Source organism: Cydia pomonella, chromosome 6, assembly GCF_033807575.1.
Source record: "Cydia pomonella isolate Wapato2018A chromosome 6, ilCydPomo1, whole genome shotgun sequence".
Taxonomy (NCBI): Eukaryota; Metazoa; Arthropoda; class Insecta; order Lepidoptera; family Tortricidae; genus Cydia; species Cydia pomonella.
In genome coordinates, this window is record NC_084708.1 from 5252629 (window position 1) to 5264695 (window position 12067).

General features: G+C 37.3%; 1 protein-coding gene across 5 annotated transcripts in view; it reads right to left on the bottom strand.

Annotated features, from left to right (window-relative positions):
- Positions 1 to 4495: 4495 nt before the first annotated feature.
- Positions 4496 to 12067, bottom strand: part of LOC133518783 (protein bunched, class 2/F/G isoform-like) — a 187394-nt gene continuing 179822 nt past the window's right edge. For all 5 annotated transcript variants that reach the window (XM_061852479.1, XM_061852480.1, XM_061852482.1 and 2 more), the window contains one exon: positions 4496 to 6052. In XM_061852479.1, the coding sequence (XP_061708463.1) occupies positions 5840 to 6052 (213 nt within the window). In that variant the 3' untranslated portion in view covers positions 4496 to 5839. The remainder of the gene's footprint in view (positions 6053 to 12067) is intronic.

The following is a 12067-nucleotide window of genomic DNA, read 5'->3' on the forward strand; positions in this document are numbered from 1 at the left end:
AAGTAAAATTAAAAGGCTTAACTTTTGACGGACACTTCAATACATAGAGGGTTCTCCTTACCTTTAGCCTCCATAATGTAGTTTTATTTTGTATTTCTATTTCTTTGATTTTGGCATATCTAATAACATGATTTTTGTAAGTATTTTCAGTTATATTATTAAATTTTGAGCGTTTATTCATCATTACGATACGTTACGTAATTATTTAGTTGTTTTCTTTTAACAGTCACAATTGGTCACAATTATTATTGTAATACCTAAAAAGATTCTTGAACGCATCGGTTTATTTTTGGTTACAGTGTCATCTAGCGACGAGTAGCATAAGTACTGAAACTGAACTACGCTTTCTTATACTAATAACAGATGGCGTTCAGACCATGATTTAAATAAAACTTTGATACATTATAAATAATTTGATTACATGTTTTAATTGTTTTATTACTTAAATTTACTTTCTGTAAAATTAGCATCACTGAAAGTAAACATTTCGTGATACATATAAATTTTGATTTTACTGCCACCTATTAGTGATTTGCCACATCGCTGATACCTTCCTACCTAGGTATGTTGATAAGTAACTCAGTGTATGTTTTCTCGTCCAACAGAGGGCACTGTGCTAACGAAGGTAAAAAAAAAATAAGAAAAGGATTTCGTCACTCAAGTATTTTATACTTGTAATTGTTAGGTTAGGTCATGGTTAGATTTGCGTGCGACGATCAAAGTGTAATCGCCTAATAGATTTACTTAATGATTACTCAATTAAGTTAGAAAAGTAATGTTCTGGAGAAAGAATAAGTTTAAAAGAAAAAAAAATGTTTTTAGGAGCAGAAGGTAGGGCCTTTCATTTATTTCGTAAGACGATTTAGGGGCGAGGGGGGGGGGGGGGGGGGGGGGGGTCGAACATGTCTTATTTTTTCTTAGGAGGGGGTGGAAGGGGATTTCATAGTTCTTACGTAAGATCAGAAAGGCGCGAAAATTTTCAAAATGTCTATAAAATTATGACGTTTAAAATAATACTTCCACACTAAGTATGCCATAAAACACGGTAGAGTTATGTAGGTACAAGTGAACGTTCCATAAATGTTTTTTTTTTTATTAAGTAACACTAAGACAAACGCAATTTCTATTAAATTTTCCTTTAGATTCTTACGTAATATAGGGAGAGGAAATCGGCCCATTCTTATTTTTCTTACAAAGCTGGCAAAAATCGTCTTAGGTACGTACTTAAGTAGCTAAATATTCCTTTATCAATATTAACCAGTAATTTACTTAGTAGGAATTCAAAATAAACTCTTGGCAGAGCTGGTAAATCAGTAGATTCAGTAGTTTTATCAAAACAAGTAAGTCTAAGTACCCTCAACACAAGCCTTATATTGAGCTTACTGTGGGACTTAGTCAATTTGTGTAATAACGTCCTATGATATTTATTTATTTAAGTAAGATGCTACCAGGTGGACGCTCTCAGTTTGAAGATAGGTAATTTGACTACAGGAAGTTTAGGTGTCGTCGGTTTCCCTATGGTTGAAACAAGCATCTCACTGTTTGACTCCAGAATATATTGCGAAAGGCTTCTGATACCTATTTCATTTTGTATGGTAACTAGAGATTTAGTGAGCTAGAGTAGTATTTTCGTCTTACCGATTTACTTGGTACTCCTAGCAGTAACATACTATGCAATATGAGACCTTTTGACACTATCGAAAGCTGTTCGAAGTCCACAAAGATTTGGTGTAGATTTATGTTGTACTCGTATGCTTTCTCTAGGGTTTGACGCATCAGATGTATATGGTCAGTTGTGGATTGGAGTTCAGCTAGTCTAAAATACGCGGTAAGTCGCATGTACAGTAGGTACCCTAGCGAAGACTATAGGCTGTTATGCCCCTATTAGTTACCGCATGTACTTTTATCGCCCTTTTTCTTGAAAATAGGCACTATAATACCCAAATCCCAATCTCGGGGCATCACTTCTTTCTGCCATATTTTCATCACCAACAGCCTGTTATCGAGCTCATAGGCCAGCCTTTTTAGAAGTTCGGCAGTAATCGTGTTAAGACCTGGCGCCTTAATTGACATAAACTTATCTATTTACCTTATTCTATCTACTTACCACGCTGGAATTTTGTCTCGCACATTATGTATTTTAGCACATAATTATGTATTCGCTAGAATACATAAATTATTTCCAAAATTGATGATATGTGCTAACATATCATCAATTTTGGAAATAATTTATCCATTATACTCGCTAGGTTCTTGGAAGGTATCAATTCACTTGAGTAAGCCAGAAATCAGAGTTATAAAACTGACGAATAAACAGAACCTATACCTACTTAGCTATGGTGGAACCGTTAACTACATACCTATAATGAGTACCATGGGTTGATATTTAAGCAGTAAGCACCATTTTAACTATTTAGTTTAGCGAACCCCGGTCATCATCACCATCAGTAATAGCAAAAACAAACAAGTTTTATAAAGAGTATCGAGTAGTCCCAAGCTCCCAACTTCCACACAACTGCGTGTACATACCTACTTCATTATTGTTGTAGAGGGCGCTACGAGTATTTATTCTGTTTACATTTAAGCATGTTCGAATGGAAACCATATAAAAATTGGCATCTTATTGGTGGTGGTATGTGTGCCGTGTGTGAGTGTGATATGTGTACTTTTTCGGATGTCGAAGAAACACAGTTTTACTAACTTCTGCCCGCCCCTTTGTCTGCGTGGAGTGATGATGAGAAAAATTACTACCCTATGTCGTTCACCGGGCTATCTCCATACCAAATTTCATCCAAATCGGCTCAGCGCCTTACCTTTACATTTACAATATTACTTTGGACTAACTTCAAATATTGGATTATTCCCACATGTTACCAGCAACTTGTTACAAATTGGAAACATCAGATTTTTTTTTAAGACGGAACATCATTTTGCATTTGAAAATGATTGACAGGATAAGACCTATGAGCCTATGACCTATCAAAAAGGATCTATTTAGCGATTACCTTGAATCTCATCGTGCTCTGCTTGATAAATTGACCATCCGTGATATGAATACTAGTGGTGGCTCTGTGAACTCAACTAAACACATGTACGGTATGGCTCCTCTGAAAAGTATCTGACTCAATACAAAAAGCCACGCTCATTTATGATATTTTCACTCACAGGGATAGGACCCTAGTAGTGGCGGGCAAGTCCAAAATTGTGGGCAAGGTACATTTACCGAGGCCCTGTAGTGCCGCTAGAAATAACGAACATTTTTACATTGTGTCAGAGATATACTTGAGGTGCGAGGCCCCTCGGACCGCGAGGCCGTAGGCGGTGGCCCACGTCGCCCACGCCTAACGCCGCGTCTGGACCTTAGATACTATGTTTTGAGGTAGGTATACATTAGTAGGTACATACAAGCAATACCAACTCTGAATTTGAAAAATTATTTCTCGCAACGCATTTTTTCTTGGAAACTAATTTCCTTTTCGCATTTTCCTCAATTTTTTTGCTTCTGCTGTACCCGACCTACCCACTTCAGTTTTAATATTTATGATCCACCAGACGCATGGAGAAATATACGCTTCAAGTGATCCTCCATTTTACATCAGTTTTCTTACTTAATAATTAATAAGTTGCATGGGAGATTATGTTAAAATGTAATAAGTTTTCGCAATGCTAAATTAATCAATTTCTATCTACAATCGCGGACAATAATATATCACCTCCATGGTTTTACGGTACTTATAACTTTTTAAATATATTTGTGAGTGACTTCCACCCTTCCACCTCACTACTTTAGGCAGTCTAGTAGTATTCCTTTGTGCGAGCGATGAAAAAAATTGGTCTCATGTAATTGTTTTTGCATAGAGGTTTTTCGTTTTAATGTATGGTCAACTTCATTTTTTATTTGAGCTTTTTTAGTAATATGCTGTCTTCTATTGTAATTCACAGTATTTTATTGCAGTCTTGTATTTGTATAAAATTAGTAAAATGACTAGTAAAATATGCAATCTACAAACTAACGTATATTGTTTACTCTATACACATTCATACAAAAACACGCAAGGGTGATATATTATTGGTCGGTACTGTAAGTATGAAGCGTTCTATTACTCTATACAGTTTTTTTTAATCATTAATTATGACCGATAGTTTCATGAACAAGTCTTTTTTGCTGAGCTCAAAGCCTACAAAAACAATAATCGGTTGCCTCTAGAGTAAAAAAGAAAAACAAAAGATGCAATAAATTGCACACCTGAATAGATTGCATAAACTGATGCTATTTTATGGCACAGCCGATTATCGCTTTTGAGTGCTCAAGACCACCTTTCTTTTGACCAGGTGGTATACAATTCAAATTAGGGGAAACCCCCTGTCTTTATTTTTTTATCGTGCAGATGGTCAAAAGGTTTTGGCCTGCATCTCGGCTACCGTGTGGAGACAAAGGGTCTTTTGTCTTTCATTGTGTGGAGCAGGTAAGGGGTTGGGATACGAAACACACACATAGAGTAGTTTTGCGTTTATTTATTGGGTATGAGGAACCTTTCTGGTCAACATAAGCTAGAATGGACATTCTGTTTACAGTATATTTACAAATTTCAGTATCATATAATATAATTCATATCTAGTACTAGAGTAATGCTTTTAAGAGTAAATTACTGTATATTCACAATAATTATGAGGACCAATCATCTATACACATACATAGTAACGTTGTACAAAATACTACACTAAGACTGACATTCCTTGCTGGGACGTTCTTCCTCGCTTTGGCTTCACTAACTACGAACCCTGTCTTTCGTCACTCTCTCACTGCCAACGACCGACCATTCAGTCCCCAGCCACTTTGTTCGATCAACAACGAAGCTAAATACAGCGTATTTTTTAACTTAATACATTTAGATATACGACTCGTCGACGACATTTCCTAGGAAGGCAGACTGAGGAGTCGGCTTTCATCACATTCTTTTCACATTATATACACCATTCCGACTCACAATTCTATTACAACTTGTACTATATACAAACAATTTAAAACATTAAAAAAATACAATGTTAAATCGCTATAATCTCTATTACTGATATAGGGTTGGAATTAAATAGTTTTATATGCAGATTGCGTGCAAATTGACTAAAGCCAGCGATCGCCAGCTACACATTCAGCCGGAGCTGCGGCCCAGTGTCCTCACGCCCCACACACTACTCTCAATGGAGGAACAACTCATACAATTCACAGTAACTCAGTAGGTAAAACTCGATAAATAACTTAAACATTACAAAAAATGTAAAAATAAATTAACACACAGTCCTTGTTCAATGCGTAAGATATTCAGCTGTTTCATTACATCTATTATAAACACACGTCTTACAGATAATCTTAATTGGAATATATTATGTGGATAGCGATATCTAAACTTTTAAACTGCAATAAAAATATAGGTAGACGTTTTACATCGAAACCCTACTCGTCGCCGAGATGCGTAGCGTAAGCATGGCAGTTAGCACGAATTCTGCACTCTTATGATTAGTAACAGAAAAATATATCTTCTATGTAAGCTTTAATAGTGAGAGGCTCATGAAGCGCGCCGGCAATGTCTCCAACATATACAAGAGTGCCGGCGGCGGCGGCGCGGCGCCGGCACGTGCCACGCGCGGCTGCGTGCCGGCTCGCGGCCCTCGGCGCTCGACCGGTGGCGTGGACTCGATCCTCGTAAACCTACGTCTAACATAGCACAGCCATAGTGACTCCCTGGCGCGGCACCGTGTACCGTGTGCGGCGCCGGCTGGGGTCGCGCGCCGAGGGGCCGGGCGGGGCCCGGGGGAGGGTTCAGCGGGCCGGCCTCGGGCCCTACGACACGGGCGGCTGCGGGCCCTGCGGCGCGGGCGGCGGCTTGGCGCCCGCCGCCGGCAGCGCTGCCAGCGTGTCCTGGCTGGCGTGCGCGCGCAGGTACGTATTCTCCACCTCCAGCTGGTTGATCCTCTCCATCAGTTCGGCGATGCGCTCCTTGAGGACTTCCACCTCCTCGCGCACCGCGAACATCAGGTGGCTCTTAACCAGATCCTGAAACAATACAAATACCGACATTAATAACTTATATAACGACACGAAACTTCTACACATCATATTTGAGTACGAGTAGTTGGGTACGCCACGCCGCACCGAGGTGTTTATGAAAAGAACAAACACGTTCTTGTTTATTTCCAAATACATAAAGATATGAAACTGCGATTCGATATGGATCGTCACAACTCACGATAAAAATAATGTTGACTGAAATAAAATAATACACGATCACTCAGTATTCTCAGTAAAATATTCACAAGTTCACATGGATTTGTTATATTTAAAACCTTAATATAATATTTCGATAAATATATAGTATAGTAGCATCGGTGACCGGTGTCGATAGATGGTCGATAGCCAAAATTGGTTTATACGCTTGACCGCACGCAATAACGAAGCGAATGCTACGCACTTTACGAAAAATGTGAAAAACTAGCAGCCGCGGCAGAAATTCTTTGCAACTGTGGAGACAGAAACGTACCACTTTTGTTTTGGGCACGACAACGTAGCAGGCATCTTGGTGGCCTTTCTGCCTGATTTCGTAGAGGAGATCTCTGGGCTGAGTGGCAACGTCGATCATGTTGAACGGGTTGTGTATTCACCGAGTGTAAATAGAGTAGGTAAATGTAGTAGCCGTCGGGGCTGAGCGCGAGCGAGATAATACTTTAGCTAAGCTATAGGAAGTTGCGCGGGCGCGTCCCAGCAGGCGACTGATGGTCTGATCGCGCGCGCGCCCTATTTAAAATGGCGGCGGCGGCACACGTCACCGCAGGCACCACGCGGGCAGCCCGTGCGCCCTGTGCACCGCACTACCGAGCCCGATATCAATATTAAACATTACAAAGCTCTTGTTTTCTCACACACTATACAAGTATCTTTTTTATTTTATTTTTTATTTTTTGCTTTTGTTTTTGTACTGTGCCACTAACATAGTTATTAAGATACTTACAGAGTATCTTAATAACTAACCCTATATGGATCAACTTGGTCTGAAATAAATGTTTATTTATTTATTATTATATTTTGGTCGTCATATAATATTTAAAAAAGCGGCCAAGTGCGAGTCGGACTCGCCCATGAAGGGTTCCGTACCATTTATGACGTATTAAAAAAACTACTTACTAGATCTGGTTCAAACCAATTTTCGTTGGAAGTTTGCATGGTAATGTATATCATATATTTTTTTTAGATTTTTCATTCCGTTATTTTAGAAGTTACAGGGGGGGGGACACACTTTTTTTCACTTTGGAAGTGTCTCTCGCGCAAACTATTCAGTTTAGAAAAAAATGATATTAGAAACCTAAATATCATTTTTGAAGACCTATCCTTAGATACCCCACACGTATGGGTTTGATGAAAAAAAAATTTTTTTAAATTTTTTATGACGTATTAAAAAAAACTACTAACTAGATCTCGTTCGAACCAATTTTCGGTGGAAGTTTGCATGGCAATGTATATCATATATTTTTTTTAGATTTTTCATTCTGTTATTTTAGAAGTTACGGGGGGGGGGGGGGGGACACACACTTTTTACCACTTTGGAAGTGTCTCTCGCGCAAACTATTCAGTTTAGAAAAAAATGATATTAGAAACCTCAATATCATTTTTAAAGACCTATCCATAGATACCCCACACGTATGGGTTTGATGAAAAAAGATTTTTTGAGTTTCAGTTCTAAGTATGGGGAACCCCCAAAATTTATTGTTTTTTTTTCTATTTTTGTGTAAACATCATAATGCGGTTCATAGAATACATCTACTTACCAAGTTTGAACAGTATAGCTTTTATAGTTTCGGAAAAAAGTGGCTGTGACAGAATCGGACAGACAGACGGACATGACGAATCTATAAGGGTTCCGTTTTTTGCCATTTGGCTACGGAACCCTAAAAAGGCCGATAAATAGGACAAAATCGGGGAAGTATTGCTGGCAAGGCAGAGTCGAGTAAAGGAAGTTGAGCAACGAAAAGATGATAAATTCCACAGTAGAATAAACATTTTAATGTCATGGTATGTCGGCTCGCTGCTGCTCTACATTTTCACATTCTGTAAAATTTTCTGCACTTGTGTTTATATGGTACCATATTATTACAAACTTCATTTCGTGCATATGTTAAAATGTACTAGGTATATTAGAATTAAAAAAAATGATAAATATAGGTATTTCAGTTCAGGCTTGTATCCTGACCTGTATTTAATAGGAGTATGTGTCTGTAGATTTCACGAAATTCGAACTTGTTTCGATTAATTTATAATTATTAACTTACCATCTAAACTGCCTTTATACATCTACCAAATAGGTTCGTGTTTACAACAGGCTCCCGAATTGCTACAATTAAAGCCAATTCTTATTATTTCGCGTCCAATAAAGAATTTGTTAACAGTAGCGCGTCCGACCAAAATATCTGTCTACACGTAGTTCATTCAATGATGACGGGCCCTACATAATAATAGAATAACAAGAACTTGAGGAGTACGAGTATTTACAAACAACGCTATTAAGAGGAGAGCTGGGAGGATTCCATTGAATTCCAGCTAAATACTTGAGTTTTATTAAGGACGATAAATTGAATGGACACTGTGGACACTAAGAATGCGGATAGTTTTATACTTGTACTATGTTTTATTGATAAATGTAATAATTAGGAAATTAAATCAAACGATACCCATATAAAGGAGTTGCGCGTAACATACACAATTCAAAAGAATCATTATACGTTAATGACTAACATAAATAGACATGGTAGAGGAACACGGTTTCACATGCGAGACGTACGTACGACATGTATTTGTTTCACTCAGCCGCTTCCTTCTCAGGTAAATTGGTCATTACTCCCACGCTGAAAATATGCGAAAAACACATTTTGGTTTTCTAATCTAGACTTTCTGACGCACATCAAGTCAAGGCTCAAAGCTTCGGTGAAGCACAACAGAATGGTCCCTGGTTATAATTAGACCTGAATAAAAATAGCCTGGGTGTTTTTAGCGAGGCGGTTCGAGTGGGTGCTGACCGTCATCAATTAAAGGAATCGAGTGCTAAATTGCGCCGGTTCACGCCGGATCTCATTAGAATGTATTGACAACTGCGTCATGAACAGATTGACGGGGCGCCAATGGTTTTATTGAAAGCATTTGCAATATCAACTGATAATTGGAAATAACTAAAAGAAACCGCTTAGAAAAAGTGGCGAAAACAGGAAAAGGTAATCAGTGGCAATTTAAAAGGCTTAAACGACAACGTAACAGTGATAATGTCTCATGAGCATTTTCATGCCAGTATGTGAAATCTGATAACGAAAGAGCACACGAAAAACATGTTACGGAGTTACGATAAGAGCAACAGGAGTATCATAATATGTCTGGTGAATTTAATATTTAGAAATCGCAACGTTATCAGAGTGCAGTGAACTCGTATTTGCAATAACAGGCGTTGTAAGCGATGATATAATTAGTACAAGGGCGAATGATAATACCTGCAGCATTGTTTTTAATGACTACCAGACAGAACCAGGCCGACTCGACAATACCGGTGCGAATTGTGTAAATTACTACAGGTTACGACTCGCGGCCTAAAGTATTCATTTCATTATTAGGTTAGATCAGTGAGATAAATTATACAGGTCGTACATTGTTTGATAAGTTAATTAAATAAACCTTGAAACGTTATCTGTTAACGAAAGTAATACAGAATACGTATAAAAAAGGAAAAAACAGGTGATTCGTAGAAAAGGCAGCAGGTAAACAAGTGTAATATAATTTATCTAACATTTATCGTCGATTTTTATTGTCAAGAATCGCCTGATTAACGATTCAAACAAGATGCTTAAAGTTAAAAAAAAAAACAAGTTAACCGAATGCGTAAACAACAGTTCAAAACAAAGTTGAAGCGGCCGGGCCGTAAGCATTAATTATATTAAAATGACATCATCGTTATTAAAGCAGCAACGCGTAAACTAGTCGGCGCTCCGCATGCAAAACAAAGCCATATATGGAAGTCGAATTTAGATGGCGATGAGTTTCGGTGGGCGATTGATGGTTTGTTATTGTAACTGGTTGACTTGAATATTAAATAGAAGCGAGTCTTTCAATTCATATTATAAGTCCTTATGTATGTCCTATTTTGAAAAGTTTTAGGATAACACAATTATAATGTAATCTGTTATGTTAGTAAAACTTAAAAGAGTTAATCAATATAGTGGTATCATTTATTTAGTTAGCCAAAGTAAAAAGTTGTGTCAAAATCACAAAAAGAACAACGGCTGCGGAGCCCGTCTGCCTGGCACCGCGCTGCAGGTTGCTCAAATATTTAAGTGCGTCTTTTTTGTAATCCTTAGATAACATTTTAAAGGTTTGGTATAGATAGATAGCCATGCCACATGTTAAATTGTGAAACGACAGTTTTATTATTTTAAAAGCAACACGCAAAATGAAACAATCGGAATAAATAAGGTAAAGAACAGTTGGCGCAAATTGATGATTCAAGTTTAATATCAAGACCCGTTGCGCGTTGTACAAATACATATGTATTCATCAAATGAGCGCACTGCAGAAATATGCGAGTATTTACAATATAATTTCAGACAAATACATAAATTGATATTTGGTCGTAGTTATTGCGTATCAGGGCTAGAGAGTTGTCCCAGAGGCATATGTGCAAATACCAGTTTCAAAAACATACCTGCAAAATAAATTGTTATCGCGATACGGCACATATAAGTAAACATGCTCGACTGTTTGGCTAGTGCTAGTTGAAATATAAATTCTATAAATATTCATGATATAATTTGCATGCGGTTACAATTTACAATTCAACATATTCAATATTGAAATGATTCTACTTAGAGTATCCGTATTTTGTTGCGGTCACGTGGAATATGCAATACAAGTGCCTTAAATAATTGTCCTTTCTGTTCTTCCACGAAACCACTACATATAATATAATAAACGCGAATCAGTCATTTCATATTATATATTTCCAAGTAGGCCGATTTTATTGATATTAAAACATTATTTTAGCAAACATAATTGCGATTAAAGATTGAAAAAATGGGAAACATTTTAAAGTAATAATTAATAAGCCAATTTTGAGGGGGGGGGGGGGGGGGGGGGGTTATGTAATGTCGCTACATAAAGTTAAAAAAAGTTATTTTAGGCCAAATGTAGGTTAATTTTGTTTGGTTTAATTCTAGGTTTTTTTTTTTAAATAATATCTAATTACGTGTAAAACAAAATTCAGTCAGTCTGTACATATTTTTGTTTAATTTGATATAATGTGATGTTTTGTAATAGTGTGATTAATGTTAATTACATGAAAGCATTTAATACATCTTATTAAAATGATATATACCTAAAGATAATTTGTTTTCTTAAAGTCCCGGTCTCCTAAAGCTAAATACGAGCTGTATGGTTAGGTTTATTGTCATGGTTGCTGGATGAAACCAATATAAAAATATAATATTTATATTCCTGTAATAATTGACGGAAGTTCGACTAACAGAAAGTAAACAACGCTCACAACGCTGTCAAAACAACAAGCTAATCCTTTAATAACAACATCGGGTCAAACTATCTTATCCGTATTGCGTGCTACACGTTTACCTATGATGGAAACAAATTAAAAAGGTAAACAATAAACATGTAATCGTATTGACGTCGACTTCCTATCTCTAAGATAGCAGTTGTCAGACAAACAAGACACAATCTCTAGAGGTCACTCGAACTTAACAATCTGGAAACGCTGGCTGACCCTCGTTACGATATGATGCAGATGATATCACTAGTTTCTTCTCAGTTGAGATCACCACTTGCGACATGACTAATTTGAGCAAAGATAAAATATTGAACTACGAGGTATAAGTGAAAAATTAAAACCCATTTTAATTTTAGTAACGTGGGAAATCTATGAAAACAGTAATACTTCTGGTAGTTTCATGAGCACGGGACTAGACGTAGTGGAAACTAGAATAATATCTGGCTGGAGCTGGACAACGCGTATAAAACATCTACACGCTCTTT